The sequence below is a fragment of the Helianthus annuus genome, chromosome 14, assembly GCF_002127325.2.
Source record: "Helianthus annuus cultivar XRQ/B chromosome 14, HanXRQr2.0-SUNRISE, whole genome shotgun sequence".
In the NCBI taxonomy this organism is placed as follows: domain Eukaryota; kingdom Viridiplantae; phylum Streptophyta; class Magnoliopsida; order Asterales; family Asteraceae; genus Helianthus; species Helianthus annuus.
This window is the reverse complement of record NC_035446.2, coordinates 3,116,759-3,140,227: the sequence shown is the minus strand read 5'-3', so window position 1 is coordinate 3,140,227 and position 23,469 is coordinate 3,116,759. Positions and strand designations below refer to the sequence as shown.

Here is a 23,469-nt window from a genome sequence, read left to right as displayed (position 1 = left end):
GTAAAGGTTATTTAAGGTATGTTAAGCATAAATTGATGTTCCGGAGTATTTTTTGCATTAAACTGACTACGTTTACGCACCAGTTTGCGTATAATTCTCCAGAAAGCGATATAGAATTTGAAATCGAATAAAAGTCAAAATATGAAAAACATCAAACATAAACAAACAAACATAGTGATCAAATAACTTTATTTCATTGATAACTGATCTGTTTACAATGATCACAAGCACAGATGTCACATTTATTGGTTAGATGATCTATTGATCTGAGCACCTTTTTTCTAAGTAAGTGAAATGTTGATTATAGGGATGATGGCAAAAAGTTGTAGGTACGCATGAACCATAGTTCACTATGGTAAAACATTGATCTAAGTGTTTCATCTATTTTCTTCTCATATCTATGTGGTTTATAATGAAGAGTTTAGAGTTTGGTGTAACTTTTATTTTGATGTATTGTGATTGTACAATAGGTGTAGAGTCTTGAGGTTTTAAATTGGGGTTTTTGTATACATACATGGATATGGGTAAAACTAAGGAATTTTCATATGTGGTTTGTGCATATGGCTTGCACGAGATTTGCATTTAGAGAAATTTGTGATTCCCCTGACAACCTGAGCGATGACATCGTTATTTCCGGATCTAGCCATGCCCAAGAGTTCTTTAATGCCTCCTTGTTCAATCAGCAGCAAGTGTAGCTTCTCTGATATTGCAAATATTAAGAGAATACTATTTTTATTAGTATTAAATAGAGGTGGCGATTTGGGAAGTAATTTATGTAACACCCCGAAAATATAAATATTTATATAAGAAATTTAAGGATTTCATAAACAAGAAATAACCATGTAGAAATTTTAACCTAGTTAAAATTTACAAGTCTTGAAAATAACCTACACTTGGTTAAAACTCTAGTATTTAAAAAGAAATGATAAGTGAGGGACTGAAATTGCCAAAGGATGAAAGTTAGGGCCTAATAGTAACAAAATTCACCAAACACACCATTTGTGGATGTGTCTGGTCGATCAGGAGGAAAGGGGCGACCAGGGCTTTCTCCAAGCCCTAACTTCTTGCTAGAAATCTGCAAATTGAAGCCCCAATTCAGTTCCAAATCGAATTCTAAACACGGATTAGTGATCACCTCGTCACAAGAATCAAAAGGTATGTAAAATTTTGATGTTTTGGTTCACCATGAATACTAGGGTAATGGTGAAAAACTGAAATTTAGCCCAAATTTGCTATGCATGAACAAGTCTTGAAGTAATATGATGTTTAGGATTGAACCCTAGATGATTATTAGTGAAAATTATAGCATGACACTTGAAGAAATTACAATCAACATGGTGGGTGAATTATGATGTTGTAAAGCTAGACAAACACTAGGATTGTGATTTTTAATCTAGTGAAAAGCTAAATTGCATGATGAAATTCAGCTATTTAAATGTTAAGGATGTAAGACTTGCTTAATTGAAGTGAATTTAGATGTAAATAACAAGCCATGAACTAATTAACGACTAGGTAAAAATCTGACCCGTTAGGTGTTTGATGAAATGCCTAAGTGATGATTTTTATGCTAAATCTGATAAAAAACGCAGAATTTGATCATGTTTCATAAATGATGTGAATATGGTCATGAAAAGAATTCTAAACAAGTTAAAAACTGAATTTATTAGGCAAAGAGTCCGGATCATCAAGCGGACAAGCCGGAGGGAGTTCAAAGGGAAAAGGCGCGCTTTAAAGGTATGAAATTTATCGTTTCATTACATTACACTTGTTATTATGTTTATCTCATTATTCAAACACGATGCCCGAGAGTTACCCCTATGATATGAACTCGGCCAAGACTTTAAACAAGTAATAAACATGGTAGTTGGGCGTCCGTAAGGTGCCTTATTTAGTACCCAAACGGGTCAAAACAAGTTTTGGTATCTAGCATGAAGTTAGATATCATAATATGAAGCACGGTTAAAATTAATGTATGAGTTGCACGTTGGTTGCGTTAAACTTGTTGCGAAGATTAAACTTTTCATACAGGAGTTAAGGATCCGAATTTGGTAAGCATGTTTAAGTTGTATAGCTGAAAAACATGAAATCCTGAACTGGCAGCTGATGCACGGTCATGCGTCCAACGGCACGACCGTGCAGTCCCTACGACGTGGGGGCACTGGCAGTGCACCAGCCAGTGCACTGGTTTGCTCGGAAACGCACGACCGTGCGATTAGGTGCACGACCGTGCACCACTGTGCGTCGGCCAGCTTCGCGTAGGCAGTAAGATAAGGCGTCGGGCAAAACGGGTAAAAGCAAGGGGCGTCGGCGACGGCCATAGGGGCGTCGGCGACGGCCCCTAAAGATGTTAAATTGCTGCTGAATCATATTTGTTGTCCGAAACGCTAAAACTTGCGAAACTTTTTAACCGTTTACCCGTTTAACCTCCCGTTTCTTCCTACTTGCTTGTAATTTCGTAATCCTCGATTTCTCTAGGTGGTTTTAACACACCTTTTCATTTATTTCATTGGTCAAGGACCATGATACTAACATAGGGTTAAAATCCTCAGTTTTTCAGGTTTTCTAGTAGATGGGTGATGATCAGGCAGGAGCAACTGAACCGAACACTCTAACAAACGCTTCCGCACATGATCTTATGTTTTAAAAACTATGTAAACATTTGTGGTCAACGACTCAATTATGGTTTTGTACAAACAATACATGTATGTTGTGTCTAGTTATGGTCTAGAATATTAAAAGATTTTGTAAACTCTAAATTTTTGGCATCAAGTGTAAGGTTCCACGTTATTAAATCTAGTACTTTAAACTGATTGTTACAATTTATCTCAGAAGAGCTAAAAGATAAATGGGTCAAATGGGTTGGCCCGTTCGACCTAAAGCTTACCATTTCCACATAAATTTGCAATATCTGATTGTTTGCAAACCATCACAAAGCGCTTTTCAACAGGCTTTTAAGTTGGCAAACAACAAGCCTCGTAAGATATTTAGATGAAATTGTGAAATGATAGGTTTCACTATATTTTTTAAACTAACAGTATGTATTTTGGTATTTAGTTGTTCTTTATTGACAGTATACACAATATATAGACCACAAAGCTCATGGGCCTTAGCACTATGTTGGTAAGTCCTTTTTGCTGTGAGTATTAAGAGATATTATATGGTGTTCTAATTATTAATTCTGGGTACATACATGTTGGGTCATCACAACGTAAGAACAGGGTGGACTATTTGAGCATACACAACATCAAGGAAGCGTATGTTTACCTTGTATCATTGCAATCTTATATGGAGTGGCTGTTCAGGTAAGTTTTAAATTCGTAATGTATAAATCAAAAGAAATGGACAAAGTAAGTTTTAAATTAGAAACAAATGCTAGAAATAACAAAAACACAAATGTACACTTGTAGGTGGATCAGTCCACAAGAGGAGAAAGAAAAGTGAAGGTTGGTTGTGAGTATACTTGCAATGGAGATCTTATTGTGTCATTGAACTTCAGATGATTTATTTTAGTCAACACTTTTGCTGAAGGCACAACTGGAGGTTGGACCTTCATTGCTGCTCTCAACATTGATGACAAATTGTTCAATTCCCTACTATCCAAATCTTATAAGACTTTTAAAACAAGGTTTGAATTTGTAATGGGTTCACTTTTGTTACATATTTCGGTTTCAAAAAGCTTCTAAAGTTTATTGATAACCTTTCAAAGTTTAAAAGATGCTATTCGTTCAGCCGCTGATGTGATGCAGGCAATTATATTCTTAATACAATTTTAGTGACAAAGGTTAGTTGAAACTCTTTTGAGGCCCATTTTTCAGTTGTGTGAAACTTTGGATATCTTAATTGTTGATAACTTGATAGCACCCTGTTAATTGTTTTTCTTTTATTAACTAAAGAATAAGGATACATAGGCCTAAAAAATCAATTTGCTCTATTTGCTTGGCCATTTTAACCTCAAATGCCTATTGGAATGATCGATAAACTAACAGAAAACAAGTAACATGTTCTAAATTGTCACGGTCGTATTGTGCGGGCACCCTACTATACCATGACGAAAACTATCAGAAACGAGTACCGCAATGCAAAGTGTCGCTCCCGCCGCATCGCGCGGGCACCGTACTAGTACCTAAATATGAGATAAATTTTAATATCTAAACAACTAAATCGTAAACTATAAATCGTGGGAATCTTACTTTAGCCAATAACTAATAACGAGTCGCTATGTGTTATTCTAAATATCTAGGTTAGTCGCGTTTGCTCGTTTCTCTTGGGTTGTTCCAATCTTACTCGTGCGTTACTTACAAGAAATCGCAACGCAACCAATGTGAGTATATTTGATCCCATTTTTATTTTATCACTTTTCGGTGCAACATGTATTCTATACAAAAACACGCAACTCTTGAAACTTGTTATATGCACACTCTATCCATTTTTAAACATGAAACAATTTGATTCTTGTTAATCTCGTATGTCATGTAAACTTTTCGTGTCTAAATGCTCATTAACCTGGCTAAACTTGTGAGACTTGTGAAACTTGTGAGACTTCTTATACTTATTAAACTCCTATGCTATAGGAGTACGCATCGCCCTTGAGTGAGTCTTGGGGTGTTTGCGTTGGAAACGTGGGTTTGATATATAGTGACACTGTTTCAACATATTAGTAACTTGCATGATGTTATTCATGTTGGATATGAGTACCTAAGCTTTTTATTCTACTTTATGCTATATATCAAACTTGTATACTTGCCAACATTTTTTGTTGATGTTATTTTAATACATGTTGCAGGTTGATAGACGAAGTAACGAAGAAATCAAGTTAGGATGGACTAGATACCCATTTTAATAATAAACAACGTTTGTTGCAATTTCTCTGTATTGAAACATTGTATTTGAATTTAGTCATTTATGAAATTTGAATTAAACTATATTGCCACAATAGTGTTATGATGCTTTTGAGCGATTTGTTCGTCTCATCCCGATGTTTCCGCCATCGGTTGGGGTGTGACAGATTGGTATCAGAGCCATAACTATTGGGAATTAGGAAAATTGCTATACTTTTACCTAGTCTCTAGTAGGAATACTCTGATACCAGATTGGTATCAGAGCCATAACTATAGGGAATTAGGAAAAGTAAGAATGCTTTTACCTAGTCTATAGTTTAGGGGATATATCCTTATGTGTTGTTTAAAACAACTTCCCTTCAATCTTATTTATTTCTCTCTAATCTCTTTGGTCTTTTAACATACATGCCTTTCCCAAGGCTAACACACTACACACTTGGAGGCAATGTTTTAAAATCCGGTTTTTATATCGTACCGGATTTGGCTCAAAAACGGTTTAACCGGGTGTATCGGGCGGTTCAACCGGGTGTACCGGGAGGTTTAACCGGTTTTATCGGATGGTTCAACCGGTACAACCGGCCGGTTTGAACCGGTTTTTAAAACATTGCTTGGAGGCTTTGAAGACAATCAAAACAATTCATCAAAATATGGGTGATTCCCACATTTGGTGATGACTTTCATTCAGCTATACTTTGAATTTTGCACGAAATCTACCCTCAAGTTAGGAGTGATATCCAAATCTTGAAGGGAGTTTCCATTTCATACTCTAATGGACCCTTATCTTTTGATAAGTACCAACCACGTTAGGGTACGATGTTATCAAGTTAGAGGTGAAACTCGCATCTTGTTAACTAGTCTCACTCCTTAATTTTCAATCTCGCCAAAGTTTCGATGTTCCCAATCGATTAAGGACGTGTAGTAACTGGACGGACAAACATCGTTAGTCGCTCCTCGATGAGAGTATTTGTCTATTAGGCCAAAGCACGTTTCCTTAATTAGAAAAGGACTTCGATTTACTCTGGAATAGTCGTATGTTACGTTCCATGACAATCAAATTTTTATGTTAAATCTCTTTTATGCTATCTCAATTTTAATGTGTTTTACAATTGTACGATATATAATTTCAATCTTGCATGCTAATATGTTATACTGGATTCGTGTCACTGGGTTATTCTTATGTGATGAACTTGCCTTTTAACCCACATCTTAACATGTATAGCACTATGCGTAGTGCTATAGGAGTAGCGCACCACCCGTGAACGAGAGGTCATGTTAAGTCATTCAATTGCGGTACACGATGGGTTGACCTGTTTATTCACATGCCAGTGATACGTTAATCTAGTTAACTAAGTATGTCATGTGGGTTGTTCTAAATTTTATGCTAATACTCATATTCCCAAAAATGGAAGCTATTCATCAAGATAGGAGTGAGTTCCTTACCTTGACGATTAGATCCACTCACTTTTCAACTTCACCAATGAGCTAGGGGTGATTTCCTTACTTCGGAGGTAGTTACAAACTCTTGTTCGATCTCAATGAAACTTTATATTTGAACGTTACTTTCATTTCAATGTTGGAGACACGAATCGCACTATCTTCGCAATACAAAGCAAATAATAATATTCTCTCGCGAACAAATAAAATTTACGATGCTTTCATTTTACATGTTACACTACGTGAAATCTATGATTATGCTATATGAAACTAATTGAATCTTTTATATGCTACGTGAAACTATTTGAACCTTTTATGTGCTATGTGAAACTATATGCTATGTGACGCATACATGAAAACAATTTCCTTAAACAAAACTCTATGATCAAGTCTCATCCACTTTACGCTCTTTAGAAGTCTTCCTCTTAGATTTCGAGGACGAAATCTCCGAAAATAGGGGAGACTGTAACATTTGTCAAAATGGATTTCTCAAAACCCAACTCGTTTTAAAATTCGGATCCTAACCCTTGAAACTCGAAGTTTTAATCATTGAAAGATTTTTTTTATTTATTGTTAATTTGATCCATTTATAACTTTATTCATTTAATTAAAATTAATTAAATTTACGATTACAAAGTTTAATCTTTTCTATTTAAACTAGTTAATTAAGTGATTCTTTAATTAATTAATTAAATTAATTTAAAGATTTATATATAACCAAGTTAGTTAGAGATGAGTTTTTATTAGGTTAAACTAAACTATTAACCAAGTTAATCCAGTTAGTTAAATCTTTAAAAGTCAAGGGACTAAAGTGAAAGGTTTTATAAGTGATATAAAAAAAAAAGAAGAAAAGAAACGTAGACCGCGGGAATCGAACTTGGGTCTGCGCAGACAACAAACAAGTCACAAACCACTCCACTACAGCTCCTTTTGACATAAATCTATTAATCAATTTCGTATTAACTCGCGATAATTTCGTTTCCTTTAGCACTTTTGTAGTCAAAACGTTCAACGTGTACAACCTTGCATGTTTCCTTTCTTAGGGCATGTTTGGCTAAGCTTATTATAGTTAAAAAGGACTTTTGGAAAATAACTTTTTGGGAAAAAGACTTTTTAAAAGGAGTTTTAAAAAAAAAAGTGTTTGGATTAGCTTATTGATGTAAAATGACTAAAATGGACATTCTTTAGATATAAGTGGGTAAAGAAGGGGTATATTTGTAATTTGTAGTTTGAAAAGTTAAAAGCTGGCCAAAAAGTCACAATATTGTGACTTCTTGAAACCTCCTTTTCCTTCTTTGCAAAAAGCCATTTTTAAAAGGACTTTTGGCTTAGCCAAACACAAAAACAACTTATCGGCTTTTTGATAAGTCAATAAGCCAATAAGTTGTTTTGAAAAGCTTAGCCAAACATGCCATTAATCCTTCCTTTTCCATTTACGCGTTTCCTTTTCTTCCTCTCCCTGATCTCCCGATGATTGAATTGGAACTGTGTTTCCATCTTTATGACCAATCAAATCCTTTCCAAACTTTGCGAGACATATGAAACTCTATTTAAACGACATCCGCACACCCATCGATCTCATCTTTTCTCACGAAACACAAAGCCATACTTGCACATCGCCGAAGTTGGAGGTCTTGCCGGAGACCGAGAACACGTTGAAGATAAGGAGATCGTGCCGGAGAAGATACACGTCACCGGAGTAACCGAAACCGACGACCGGAGACACTCGAAGCTCGAAACGGAAACCATTCCATCGTTCGGTATACCCTTCTTGAAGCAATTGTCATCTCGTTATTCCACTATTGAAGTGTTACATTTGCAATGTTTTAATCTTTCAAGATCGTTGAAAAGAACAGAACGCCGCCCGGATCACGTGGAACTCACCGGAGCCGACGGAGATCACGACGGGGACTGGTTTGGTATCGTGATTCCTCTTCGGTATACCTCCATACTCGACCAACTTGTTTTGTATATTTCTTTTTTTATGAACACAATGAAAGCTTCCAATGATTCTTAACAGTAAACAGAAAAGTGGTGGTTTTTTTTAAGAAGGCACTGTAACTATTTGATCATATATATAAACTAACAGTGAAGAAGCAGAAACAACGTTTAAGTTTAATTAAAAATACATTTCGTCATAAACATCATCAGCAACCCAGTTTGTTTATCGTTGTTAAGATGTAGGAGGACACGGGTTCGATCCCGGTCTCCTATGAAACCGCCGCATCTTTTAATTCCTTTTTTTATAAGCGTTTTTTTTGTAATTTATCTTTCCTTCTCAATTATACCATTAAGGGTGTAAGGGGTGCTCACCTCTTAGGTGAGTCCCCCCTCTTACACATAACCAACCATAAAATGCCACGTCAACTCCCCTTTAACACTCCCCTAATACCCCTTTTTGATGGCGGCACTCCCCTCTTAGGTGAATTGGTTTTTTTTTAAAAAAAAAAAAAAGAAAAAAAACATTGATTGGTCAAGATCTCCCTCTCTTCTCCCTCTCTCCTCCCCTCTCTCGGCAACTCCCCACCTATTTCACCCTCTCTCTCTACTCTCTCTCTAACTCACCTAAGTGTTGGCAATGCTCACCTAATAGGTGAATGGAGTCACCTAAAGGGGTCACCTAAGGTGCCCCGGACACCCTAAATTTTATAATAACTTAAATAGTTAACAAATTTGTACAGTCATTTAATAACACTAAATACTTAAATATGAGATAAATTTTAATATCTAAACAACTAAATCGTAAACTATAAATCGTGGGAATCTTATTTTAACCAATAACTAACAACGAGTCGTTATGTGTTAATTCTAAATATCTAGGTTAGTCGTGTTTGCTCGTTTCTCTTGGGTTGTTCCAATCTTACTCGTGCGTTACTTACAAGAAATCGCAACGAAACCAATGTGAGTATACTTGATCCCATTTTTATTTTATCACTTTTGGGTGCAACATGTATTCTATACAAAAACACGCAATGCTTGAAACTTGTTATATGTACACTCTATCCATTTTTAAACATGAAATAATTTGATGCTTGTTAATCTCGTATGTCATGTAAACTTTTCGTGTCTATATGCTCATTAACCTGGCTAAACTTGTGAAACTTGTGAGACTTGTTAGACTTCTTATACTTATTAAACTCCTATGCTATAGGAGTACGCATCGCCCTTGAGTGAGTCTTGGGGTGTTTGCGTTGGAAACGTGGGTTTGACATATAGTGACACTGTTTCAGCATATTAGTAACTTGTATGATGTTGTTCATGTTGGATATGAGTACCTAAGCTTTTTATTCTACTTTATGCTATGTATCAAACTTGTATACTCGCCAACATTTTTTGTTGATGTTATTTTAATACATGTTGCAGGTTGATAGACGAAGTAATGAAGAAATGAAGTTAAGATGGACTAGATACCCATTTTAATAATAAACAACGTTTGTTGCAATTTCTCTTTATTTGAAACATTGTATTTGTATTTAGTCATGTATGAAATTTGAATTAAACTATATTGCCACAATAGTGTTATGATGCTTTTGAGCGATTTGTTCGTCTCATCCCGATGTTTACGCCATCGGTTGGGGTGTGACATTCAGTAGGTCGCTTACTACCATTGTTACTTTTATTATCTGCTTCCTTAACTGTTTTGATAATATATGGCATCGCATCTATTATCCCTTATGCCACTATGTGTTGGATGACACTGTTATCCACTTGGTTTCCATTATTATTGTTGTTCGGGTTATCATTATTCTGGTTATTGTTATTCTGTTTTTCCTGGTCACTTCGTTGTCCATCTGAATTTTAAACATTTGCCAATTATTAATATCACAAGATAATATTTAATGCAAACAATCACACAACACACATATAGATCAAAACCGTCGAACATTGCGACTTTTACTCTTTTTTATATATTATGCATCTAATACAAACTGGAACTGGAATTTAAAATTACAATACTATTATGCATCCATAGCTATTATCTAGATTTTTTTTGTCAAACATACACACATATTATATATATTATTATTATTATTATTATTATTATTATTATTATTATTATTATTATTATTATTATTATTACTACTATCATTGGTATGGGTACATCCAGAACTCCATATTACGCTTGTCATACTTCCAGACGAGTCGTTCTCCTATCTGCCTCATCCTCTCATTACCTTCTAAAATCTCCTCACCAAAGGTTCGGAGTTCTTGCACATTTTCTGCACTCATTGGGGGTGCAGGAGCTGGTACTGGGTTTGGGAACTGGGGCATGGGTTCTTGGTAAGGGTAAGGATTCTCTAGAATTTCCCTGATGTATTATCATAGTAGGGATCTAGAGGATTGTTAAAATCTGAAGCGCTCATAATTGTGCTTGTTTGCATAACTTAGACTTTAAGTGCAGCGGAAATGGACACCAACTTTGTAAGCACAATTTAGGAAGAAGATAGTTTTGATAAACACATGCTTTTCATTGAGTCGAATGATTACAATACAAAACAAAAGATTTACAGAGCATGCTTACAAACTAAACTCCATCTCAGCCTGATGCTCCAAGGTTGATTGCACAAGATGAAAGGATTGGACTAGAGGAGAAGAACCCACTCAGTCAATCAAATGTAACAGTACAGGGTACTGTTACATTTATAGGCAAACCAAACCACTGAAGCATCTTAGCTGACGTCACCATGAAAGCGACATCTAACAAACTAACAAACTTTATCTACTGTTCTATAACAACTGACCATACAGACACTAATTACAGTCTAAACACTGATGTATAAACACTAATTCTTCATTCCACTGTTGTAATCAACCACTGATGATTGAGCATCAGTGCTTTCTTCAAAGGGTGATCAGACCTTGAATGGGTAGTGCTTTAACTCTTCAGCAGTGCTTGGATTCTGTCAGTAGATTGAGCTTCAGCCTTTAAACTTCATCAGTTCTTTAGTAGCAGTTGTTCTATTGAGTAGTACTTTGAAGTCTATCAGATGCTAGATAACCACTGTCAAGGGGAAAGCTTAATGTAAACAGCTGCTTATGAATAATCCTCTGTTGTGAACCGGTTTTGGCTTTCATTATCTGTTCCTTTAGTAGGGTTCAATCCCAACAATCTCCCCTGGAACAGATAATGCCAAAACCCTTCATTATTCTGGATTTTTATTTCTCATCAGAAGTTCCCTAACTTGATCTTTAAATTTAAGCTCAAAATCCTGAGAACTTGTATCACCCTCATACCTACACAGTGTAAGCTCAAGGAGATCTTGTAGATCTTCAACACCCAGGCCTAGTGCTTGATCCATTGATATGTGCTTCACTTCTCTATTGGATCTGATCAGGGTCAATACATGAGTCTTTTGATCAGATATCCATTTTAGTACTTTTGAATTCAATGGGTTTCTTGGGAGAGGTTTATTCAGAGATGTGTTAGGGGATTGTGGCCTTGTGAGAGATTGTTGATCAGTACTCAATACATTTCCTGGTTCAGAGTTTTCAACCTGATCAGCACTCTGAGCTTTTGATAGTTCTGTAGGACCGGTTTTGACACCGTTCGATTGCGTAACGAACATTCGACGTGCGGAATCCGTGAACGTGCGTGACTGAACACACAATAACGTACTAGAATCGTGAATCTATTGAAAGATATGACGTGTACGATACAAGAATCATGTAGAGAGAACTTTCTCTCTCTAGACTTGAATCTCCTAAATCACAAATGAGCAAAAGTCTTTAACTTTAAACCTAAAGCTCCTATTTATAGGCCTTGGAATTAATGAGATTTCTCATTAATTACCAAGATGCCACCTTGCTAAAACTATCTAAATATTACAATAAAAGCTTTATTTCTTCGGTTTCTCGCTACGGCTCGGATTAACGAAGGCGATAGACATTAATGCACTAACAATCTCCCCCTTGGATATTGCCGCAGTCAATCTCGTAGCGTCTTGTCTTTCTCTTTTTCGAACAGAATCCCCGTGGATCTGTCTTCGAGCTTCCGTTGCTCCCCCTTTCGGTAGTCTCTTTCTTCAGGCTCCCCCTTTCGTCAAGCTTCTGTGCTTTTAGGATCGACGCCTGGCTTTTCGTAGCAACAAAATCAGAAACCTACACATCTCAACCTCTCGTAAGACAAAATAATTTTGACTCTAAAAGAATTCACTCAAAATTCTCAAACATATAACACACAATATTGTGATCCAAATTAATGATTCATCTAAACATTTGAGGATTATCTTCTGTCACACCCCAATTTTTCCACGTGTCACCGGTGGGCCCGGTGGGGAGTATCGTGACGTAGCTGATATCATCATAGTCAAACAACACAATTTAAAATGCACAGCGAAAGCAAAAATATATTACAATCCGATATGAAGTAATATCCAAGTATTACAAACGGAAGATAAAAGATCCACAGGCGGATCAAAGATAAATGAAACATTGTTCATAGACTTTAGGCATCTAAGCTTGCGAGACTTCTATTTGATGCTAGGAGAAACCAGCCTATTACGCATAGTACCTGCACTTAGTCTTTTTGGGAAAATATGTCAGTTTTCACTGGTAGATACAATTTAACTGACTCATTTTGAAAACATTTTAAAAATTGATTTGAATGCACAAGGCACAAAACATTTTATAACTTGGGAATAATTAATCATAGTTAAACTTGTAAAAGAATTACATGTTCGTTATGCGTTCAGTCGCCCGGGTCGTGCCGGGTTTAAGGTTAATTGACACACCACTCAGTATAAATCCGCGGCGGGAAGCCAACGTTTATACCTTAATAAATATGGACACATTACCGGGTGTACGCCTACACCCGGGTGTCAAGGTCGTGGCCATTTCTTAAAATGATGCCAAGGATATCCGGGACATGATCATTAAACTCCCAAAGGCGTAAAACAAACAAAACTAGTTTTCAAACGGGTCACATTGATAATACCCAAATACTAATGAGTTAGGGTCAATTGCCCGACCAAGCGGTATTTTATATACCGTACCCCCAAGCCCATATAAGGGAAAATAAGTTAAAAGTATTTACCTGAGCAAACTTATACAATTTATCCCAGCCGTATACCACCAAGCAAGTACAGATAGCTTTTACTGGGCTCCTAAATCTGGAACGAAGGTTTTTAATAACTTATTAGAATCCTAACGGGTCCTTTAATTTGGCCTAAGCCTAGACCGGTTAGTTCTTAAATGAAGATTACGGTTTAAACGCACGATAAGGCGAAGACCGTTTTAGAATGTGGTTTTAACCCAACAAGCTTGCATACTTGTTTAATATGGGTAACTTAATCACATTCTGGATTTTGAGATCGAAAGGATATGGTTTGACCCGTTTCGGCTATAATGGGTAAACTAGTTACCTACGCCGATCCGAACGCATAAAGTGCGTAACGAGCAACCATAAGAGTCATATACAAGTTTCCTAAGTTAATATGCCTTAAACATGTTGTGATATCAGAATGATACCTTCCATTATGCCCCAAATGGTTTTAAACCCAATTTATGCCTCATAAGGGCATTTTGGTCATTTTAAAAGTGTAAGAGGGTTTAAATAATAACCTGAGTTGCAGGTCTGATTAAATCAGTAAATATACTTATTTTACTAAGTTATAACAGTAGGGTATTAAACCTATGTGAAAATTTATCAATCTTAATCATTCTAGACACCGCATGGGCGTTTTGGTAATTTCACATATGCTTAAAGGTCAAAACTGGAATTCTAATCTTAAGATATTCTCCTACTGTTTAAAATATAAAATTTTACTGAATACATCAGTAGGTTTCAACCTCATATGCTTAAATAGGTTCTAGCACATACTTATGTGTTAAAAACGCTTAAAAAAGCGATTTGGAGCCATTTCCGGGTTTTATATAGAAAGCTGATATTTTTAAGATTCCGGAAGGCTCAAAATAATTTATTTAACATATTAGATCAGTAGAAAAAGGTTTGGGGTCAATCGGATTTATAAAACTCATTTTATAGCCCAAAAGGGCAAAACCGGCATTAGCCGAATTAAGGTTAGAACACTAAGTTATGCTCAGCCTAAAATTAAATAAAAATTTCCAAAAATCCCAAAATATTATTTTAATACAGTAGGTACAAAGTTTTGTGTAAAAATTTGGGTTTAGATAGGCTATATGCAATTTTACGCTATTTAATTACTAAAGAAGATTCTAATTACGCTATTGAGCATAACTCCTAATCTAGACCTCAAACTGATGTCAAATTTTATGGACAACTTTATAATTCAGTAGTGAAGGTTTCTATCCTCTCACAATTTCAAAAATATCGTTTTAACGTCAAAAGGGCATAACGGTCAACAATTCGGCATATAACGGAAACTTGCAAATGAATAGGATAACTAAGGATTCAGGTTGTATAACCTCATAGGGTTACACTAACCTATAACATGATCCTAAAGGAATCCTAAGGCATATCTAAATAAGTCTAATTCGGGTCAGAACTGAAAGTCAAAGCAAAAGTCAACTTTCACGACTTTTTCGGCTCCGAACTGGCCTATACTTAGAATTGTCGGATTGAACATGCTTAGACATGTTCAACTAATATTTACCAAGTTGTTAAAGTGGCAAAACTGATTTTATGACTTTAATTTAATAGTTATGCATTTCATTTAGAAATAACCCGTTTGACTTTCATTTGACCCGACAATTAAACTAAGTAAACGTGGTAATTAGGAGGCGCCCTTTTGAGGGTTAATTACCTACCTAATTACGGTCACGTAGCCATGCTCGATGGGAACCATAGCTTAACCATTTAAAAGTCAAAGCGTTTATCGATAACGCTTGACTTTTTGGTTTAAACGCTAAACAAATAACTAAGCATGAAAGGAATCACTTACAAAAGTCCAAAGGACTTGGAAGAGGTTCTCAAGAAGCTCAAGACCCTCAAAGAAAGCAGAGAATTCAGAATTGAAGGAAGGTGCAAGTGAATTCTAAAACAAGGGGGGTATATATAGGTTTTCGAGAACCGTTAGGATCGTTCATCGATAAACGAGCTTTGATCTGGATCGTACACCTCTTACCCACTGATTTACAATACCATGGGAGCCCATAGATTGCTTAGAAAACCATTTGCACACTCACAAACAGCTGGAACAGCTGGAAACAGCTTTCTGCTGATCTGGAGGGGCTTTACGGACCGTAAGGTCCATAGCATACGGTCCGTAAGGACCAGTCTGCACATGGCCACTTTCATTAGTTGACAGTTTTGGCCCCTGCACCTCCAAATGCCATTTCCGACACATCCAAGACCCGTTAAACCATTTTTAAGGCTCTACAATGATGCCTAAGCATAGGGAACATGAAACATGCTCAAAAATATGCCGGATGTCGGTTCGTTTGGTCGTACGGTCCCGTTGTTCGGCTAATTACGACGAAACACGGACAGACGCTAAAATCGAACCAAATTACGCGACGAATGGAATTTTATCATGCCACACACTAAAATAAAATATTTTAGTGCTTACATAAATTTTTGGGTGTCTGGGGATATATTTAGAATGCAAGATATGCGCAAAAGTGCAAACTTGTGCACTTTTTGACACTTTTAGTCCCTGCAAGACATAAAAGTTTATTTTTGTGCACCAAACACCTCTTATCCTATACCTAAGCTATATAAAGGATAAATATGGTATGTTTAACTTATGAACGTATTCCGGAAGGTCCGTTACCGTACGATTCGAACTCCTTTTGCAGTTTGACGTAATTAGTCCCTTAATTGCGCAAAGTAGCGCGAAATGCCGTTTAATGACATCTAAGCCTTCCATGGCCCATATTAATCATTCCCAAGCATATACTTAAATATTACTATGCTCTCGTTCACTTAAATGGTCACCGAATGGCGTAGATTCAAAAGTTGACGCTTTAGGCCCCTCTATTGCGCAAACTTGCGCATCTCATCATTTAATTGCATTGAAGCCTCATCTAATCCATATTAGGCATCCTTAATAGTATTATTAAACATCATGATGCTTCGGGTTCGCTAAAAGGCCATTCAGAGGTATAATTAAACATATTGACGCTTTTAGTCTCTCTAACTTGCAAAGTTGCGCGTAACTTTACTTATAGGCATAAAAACCTTAGTTGGCCATTACTTGGCATTCCCGAGAGTATGATTAAATATCATGAAGCTCCTGGTTGGTTAAAAGGTCACTCAGAGGTAAGAATTAACATGTTGACGCTTTTAACCCTTCATTGCGCAAACTTTCAATTAATTACGCAAACGGCTACACTTTATCATCAAGTGGCACATTTGTGAATATCACCATCGTGAGAGGTTACTTAGAAACTTATTTTAGGTATGCTAACACTTCCAGTCCTTTCAAAATCAAGTTTTCGATTTTTTGAAAAATTTAGTCCCTAAATTTCACTGTTTGACTTCATCAGGGTTTATTACACGTGTCAATACCTCATTGGACGTGATTTTACGAGGTGTTACATCCTCACCCCCTTAAAAGAAATCTCGACCTCGAGATTTGCTAAAATGCTGGAAGTTTATTTTGTCGCATGACGGACTTAACTTTCTTAGCATGCCTGGAGTCCTTCCAAGCTCCCAAGTTGACCTCTATATTAGGTATGTGTATCCCTTTCGAGCATTCTTAACCTGCCGGTCCTTAATCGATACAGGTTTCTCATCATATCATAGATCTGCCTATCATATGAGTTAATGCTTCTTGACTTATTGGTGAAACACATCCTTAAATCCTTAATGTGTAACGTATCGCGAGATCCGCCAAGCTCCTTAAATAGGTTTTAGCTTATAAGCTATTTGATCTTGATACATTCGATTCCTTCGAATGATTTCATATATTCAGAGCTTAGCTAGCCTAACAATTAACAGATTGGCACACCTTTCCAGGGTGATATCTTTTGTTGGACTTTATTTCTTAATAAGAACTTAGGAGGTTTGCTATTTCCATGAATCCTTGATTCTCTGCCGAATATTGGCAACTTATAAATGATTATGGATTCGCACGATCTTATTCGTTGTTTCCAAGGCAACTTTCAGATCCTAATAATTGGACTTACCAATTTTCTGTCTTAACAATAGATGTTTAACATCTTATCTATACAAGGTCTCCCAAGGAGCAGCCTTAATACTTATATAACAACTATTATAGAAAAGCTAATCTTAAGGTGAGATGGTTATTCCAATCACTGCTTAAAGCTAACCTTAAGGGATAGCTAATCCTTTAAGTCAGTCGAATAAATCGACGATCCTGGGCGGCTGATGAAAATTCTTAATTGTTGCCTAATTAGGGTTGCGGTAATCAATGCATAAGCAAAATGAACCGTCTTTCTTAATTAACTATATCGAATCCTCAGAATATTGAGTTAGGCTATATGAATCCTCTATTTTAAAACTTACTTAATCAGGGTTTCGATTCATTCAATGATGGTACTAGCCGTCTTGGAGATTTCGCAATAATGCAGCCCTAAGCGGGATGCTGACCTTAACTCTACCTGCCTCTAAGGAGGTAAACGGGGTAATCTTAGGAGAAGATAATCAGATACGAGAAGGTTATAGAGATTTTCCATATCTCAGGCTCCAGTTCATCCATCAATGCTTGTGTCAAATAAGTGACACATTTAGGTTACAAGTCCACGAATTTCTTAATCGGGAACATTTACTTGGACAATTCCATTCTGGATATCTTCTTTGAATACCATTAGTTGACTTTTAGTATCATATGATTATTGGAATATCTTTGGGGTTCCATACATTAAACCTCCATGTTGATCAGGCATGGGAGCAATCTATGGAACTTATTAAGATACACCAACCCTCATATGGCGCTTTTTGTCATACCATATGGTATTCTTAATCGATAGAGATCAAGAGATATCAACTGCATATGCCGACGCACTTCCTCTATAGAGAAGATACTTAAAAAATTTACGGCTAAAGGTTTCCGATGGGAACAGAAAAATGGTTCTTATGATTTCGCTTGTAAGTTTTACCTTACACTTAATATCTGGGGTTCCTATGGGATATTTTCTAAAAGTTTGCTAAGCTTATGGTTTTGTGAGAAACTTATCAGTACCCGAAACCAAACGAAAATCTTAGTACTAAAATCACAATAGGGGGGTTTATCTAATATCATTATTAATGCGAACTGCCTCTAATCATTCATCAGGAGGGTTTAACGCCTCCAATCTTAATTCCTTTAAACTTAGCTACAAAATCTTTAACAATATCAGGGCAGTCTTAGCTTGACTGGATATTTCTTAATCTATATAACATGAGCAGCTGAGGTAGATCCATAATGGATTTATAATAAGCAGGCTTTGAACCTTAATGTGCCCTCTTATTGCCGGTGCTAACCACCAATAACTATTGCATTAAGCTTAGGATTTGGGTAATTGGAATAGGGTACTATCTCAGCCAATGAATTAAAATCTGTGACATACTATCGACAGTCTAAACTTTTGTGGTGAGAGTCAGAAAATTCTTATTCCATCTTTTTCCACTTCGTGAAACGGATAATAGGTCTTTCTACTAAGGTTCTTAACACTTGGTCCATCCCATAGTGTACAAGAGAATCTTTCTTGTGGACTTCATTAATATCCTCATTAATTAAGGGTATTACCATCGAATGGCTGTGATGCATACCTCACAGTGTTCCTTTCAGCGTAACCACTGATACACCTAATGGTTTCTACTTCCTCAAAAATTTCCTGTAATCGATGGTCCCTTTTTACTATTGAAGTCTCTGGACTTCCCAGAGACGAAGTACTTTTAAGTACATCCAAAATAATGGCCTCCTTGCCATATATGCCTTTGTTGGGTTTATTCTTAGCCTTTGAGATTTTGAATATCAGCTTTTCAACATCAGTTGTCGAAAATCTTTTTGGATTTTTTTCAATAATATGAAACATAAGTGCAAAAACAAAATTTAAACGCAGAAATAAAATATGTACAAACACTATTTTTGTGAGTTTGCGAAAGAGGATCATATCAGTTTTTGAGACACATCACAAGCACCGTTAAGCTTTTAGACATTTTAAGTTCTAAACGATTCACATAGATTGACGATATTGTTGTCCACTTAAACTCAATCTAAAAACTTTCGAAATTGCTTATCGATACATTAAGGTATATTAATTTTGCACTAAATTCTTATGGACCCCACGATCTCAGCATATCCCCTCATCATGCAATACACTAACTCAAGTAATGCCTTTAAACTTTCATCAACTGTGATATGTGCGAAAACAACGCAAAATGTTTAAACATTAACAATCAGGTCGATACTTCCGTATACGCAGAGAAAGTCCAATGTTTAAACAAAATAAGAAATAAAAACAAGTTGAAGTTGTTTAGGCTTTAACCACCAGGTCGATACTTTCGTATACGCAGAGGAGGTCCAAAGCTTAAACGAAACACCAAAGAAAATAAAGCAGAATGTTTAGGCAATAACATCCAGGTCGATACTCACGTATACGCAGAGGATCTCCAATGCTTAAACGAAATAAAGAAAAAAGACAAGTTTAAATCTTTGCAAAATAAAATGCACAATCACAGTGACAAACTTTCTAATTTGTTTCAATTGTAGGATCGGTTTTGACACCGTCAAAATCACAATTGCTTCAAATTTTCTATTTTTTAAAAATTTTTCTCCCCCTAAAATCAAAATATGTTTCAATTTTGATTTTCTGGGAAAATTTGAAAACAAACTGTACAAGAAACGTGACAAACTGATATCAAATCGCTTCAATTTGCCATTCACTTGGCGTAAACAATCAGAACTCCCCCTGACAACAAACTATTTTCCCATTATGATTTCAAAACACTTAAGTTTGTTTTAATCAAAATGGTTTTTCCAGAAAATTAGTTTTGTTGATTTTCACAAACCATTTGTAGGTTAGGGGTTTACTTCATCACTTTGTTTTCCTTTAATCACTTGTCGAAAAGATAAATCAAGTACAACTTAATGTCCTTGATTAGTCTTTTGTAATTCGAAATATCACAGTTACCAACCTGTGAATTTCTCAAGAAAGATGCCGATACCTTTCCACACTTACCAACCTGGGAACTCCGGCAAGTCAGGTTTTCTATTTAAACAGATTCACCCAGGCCTGACGGTCCTTGGGTGATTTCGAATTCTTGTTCAACAATGGTGGAAAGTTTGCATCATCCACTGTTAAACCAGAATTCTCGACTTTTACCTCAACACATGGCTCTTCTGGCTTTACCACACCAGATTCATTGCCTGAATGTGGCTTGTGTGACTTTGATGAGTCAGATTTATCGCCAGAAGGTGGCTTGTCTGACTTTGACACATCAGATTCATCGCCGACCATTATCTTCTTCTTCTTTTCTTCGTTCGTCCTCAGATTTGTATCTGATGAATTCGTCTTGCTTGGCTTTGTAATCGAGGAAGTCGATTCATCAGAACTCTTATTCTTACCAACGGATGAACCTGAGGACAAAATCCTTTCGAGATACTCTCGTGCTTTCTTCCTTTTCTTTCGCAGTCTGTCTTTCTGCCCCTGTGAAAGTTTAACTTTCTTTTCTTGAATTGTCTGTTCTTGAACTTTAGGTTTTAGAACCTTCTGTTCATGGGGCTTGACACTGACTGGAATCTTTGCCAATTTTTGAGAATTAGCCCTCAATCTGTCATTCGATCTCCTTGGGCAATCTCTGGCAATATGACCTATGAAGTTGCAGCTAAAGCATCTTCTCGTCTCATAATTCCAACTTTGGCAGTTAACAGCAATGTGTCCTTGATAACCACATCGGTAACACACTCTGTTATCGTACCAATCACCATTTTCAGTCCAAATGCTCAAATCAAAGCACTGTTTGGCATGGTGATAATCCTTTTTCCTGTTGATTGCTGGATTTGACTTTTGAGCACTGTGGTCTGACCTGCACCACTTATTGCCAACAATTTTTGAATTATCATTTTTTACTTTTTGTAATTTTTTATTTTGATTGAATAATTTATCTGATGAGCTGGTATTCTCTTTTTGAACATTTTTCAAATTTTTACCCTTTTGTTTTTGTTCCACTTTCTTCTTCAAAGGTTTTTGCTTAGAGCATTCTCCCTTTTCAGTCGATTGTAGAACAGTTTTCTGAAATTTTTCTTTTAATTTCAAAAACAATTTTTGTTTTTTAATTTTTTTCATTTTCATCATCAGATTTCTCATCTCAATCTTCAACTACGACTTTGTCATAGTTTGTGACATCGTCACTTATTGGAACAACATTGATCGATTCTGGACATACATATGGTGCAGAAGTCACAAAACCTTTCAACCTTTCACAAAATGTGTGGTTTTCACTGACCACAAAAGTCTTCAACACATCTTCAGTCAGAAAGAACTCAACATGAGGCAACGACGTTGGGTGGAGCTTCTAAACGACTATGACTGCGAAATTCGCTACCATCCTGGTAAGGCGAACGTAGTAGCCGATGCTTTGAGTCGCAAGGAACGTACTAAGCTTCATTGTGTTCGTATCCAATCTGTTATCCAAGCTCAATCCGATATCCAAGCACGTATTTCTCAGGCTCAACAATCTTGTGTTTCACAAGGTTTGATGGATAAGGAATTTCCCTACCACATAACGCCTGATCTAGAATTGAAGGACAATGGATCGTATTACTTCATGGACCGTTTGTAGGTCCCAAGACAAGATAATCTTCGTACCTTGCTTATGGATGAAGCCCATAAGTCTCGTTATTCTATTCATCCTGGCTCAGATAAGATGTATAAGGATCTTCGTATTCAGTATTGGTGGCCTGGTATGAAGAAATACATTGCCTTATATGTATCAAAATGCCTTACATGTCTTAAGGTTAAGGCTGAACATTAGCGTCCTTCCGGATTATTGGAGCAACCAGAGATCCCAGTTTGGAAATGGGAAAACATTACTATGGATCTCATTACTAAACTCCCGCGCACAAAGAAAGGTCACGATGCCATATGGGTAGTTGTTGATCGTCTTACTAAATCAGCGCATTTCTTGCCAATCCGTGAGGATTTTTCGGCTGACAAACTTACTCAAATCTACGTGGATGAAATTGTAGCTCGACATGGTGTTCCTTTGAACATCATTTCTGACAGGGATGCTCGTTTTACTTCTCATTTCTGGAGAACCATGCAATCTGCTATGGGGTCCCAACTTAATCTGAGCCCAGCTTATCATCCACAAACGGATGGTCAGTCTGAAAGAACAATCCAGACACTGGAGGATATGCTTAGAGCTTGTGTGATCGATTTTGGTGGTAGTTGGGATTCACATCTTCCATTGATTGAATTCTCCTACAACAACAGTTATCACTCCAGCATCAACATGGCTCCTTTCGAGGCTCTCTATGGTCGAAAATGTCGTTCACCAGTCTGCTGGAATGAGATCGGCGAGGCTCAGCTTACTGGACCTGCCCTCATTTTAGAGACAACAGATAAGATAAGGTTAAGAAAATTCATGATAACCTTCAGACAGCTAGAAGCCGTCAAAAGAGTTACGCGGACCTAAAACGCAAGCCCTTGGATTTTCAAGTCGGTGATCGTGTATTACTTAAGGTCTCACCTTGGAAAGGTGTGATCAGATTCGCAAAGAAAGGAAAACTTGCACCTAGATACGTTGGACCATTCAAGATCGTCGAAAGAATCGGTAAGGTAGCCTACAGACTTGAGTTACCTCCTGAACTTGGAAATGTTCATCCAACCTTTCACGTGTCCAATCTCAAGAGGTGTTTAGCTGATGAGAACCTCCACATACCTCTTGACGAAATTCGTGTTGATCAAACACTGAAATTTGTTGAGAAACCGGTAGAAATCATGGAACGTTGAAGTCAAGTGGCTTAAACGCAAGCGCATTCCTTTGGTCAAGGTTCGCTGGGAATCTAAACGTGGACCCGAGTTTACTTGGGAACGCAAAGATCAAATGAAGGCGAAGTATCCGCATCTTTTTCCACGAGTTTCCTCTAAATAAATTTCGGGATGAAATTTCCACAAGTAAGGGAGACTGTAACATTTGTGCCCGAAATCATTGTGAACAGTTCAATTATCAATAAAACAATGTTATTTGATCCCAATGTTTGTTTGGTTGTGTTTTACATTTTTCATGTTTTGACTTTTGTTCGATTTTAAACTCTACATCGCTTTCTGGAGAATTATACGCCAACTGGTGCGTAAACGTACTCAGTTTAATGCAAAAAATACTCCA

The 23,469-nt window shown here is 36.7% G+C and overlaps 1 protein-coding gene and 1 long non-coding RNA gene across 6 annotated transcripts; both read left to right on the top strand.

The window, feature by feature from the left end:
- Positions 1 to 1,010: 1,010 nt before the first annotated feature.
- On the top strand, positions 1,011 to 2,738 carry LOC110905228. The gene is made up of 3 exons (XR_002572958.2): positions 1,011 to 1,155; positions 1,668 to 1,734; positions 2,550 to 2,738. It is a non-coding gene; the product is annotated as an uncharacterized LOC110905228 (long non-coding RNA).
- A 4,736-nt stretch (positions 2,739 to 7,474) lies between these two features.
- On the top strand, positions 7,475 to 9,775 carry LOC110905229. 5 transcript variants are annotated; one of them, XR_002572959.1, is made up of 4 exons: positions 7,475 to 8,032; positions 8,112 to 8,210; positions 9,093 to 9,173; positions 9,636 to 9,775. XR_002572959.1 is itself a non-coding variant. In XM_022151111.1 (4 exons), exons 1-4 carry the CDS (start codon positions 7,774 to 7,776, stop codon positions 9,661 to 9,663), a joined length of 450 nt encoding a protein of 149 aa, XP_022006803.1. In that variant the 5' UTR covers positions 7,475 to 7,773; the 3' UTR covers positions 9,664 to 9,775. The 5 variants fall into 5 exon arrangements, 4 of the variants coding, with proteins under 4 accessions (XP_022006803.1, XP_035838626.1, XP_022006802.1 ...); XM_022151111.1 differs by having other exon boundaries at positions 8,129 to 8,210; XM_035982733.1 differs by lacking the exon at positions 9,093 to 9,173 and having other exon boundaries at positions 8,129 to 8,210.
- The last annotated feature ends 13,694 nt before the right edge of the window (positions 9,776 to 23,469 follow it).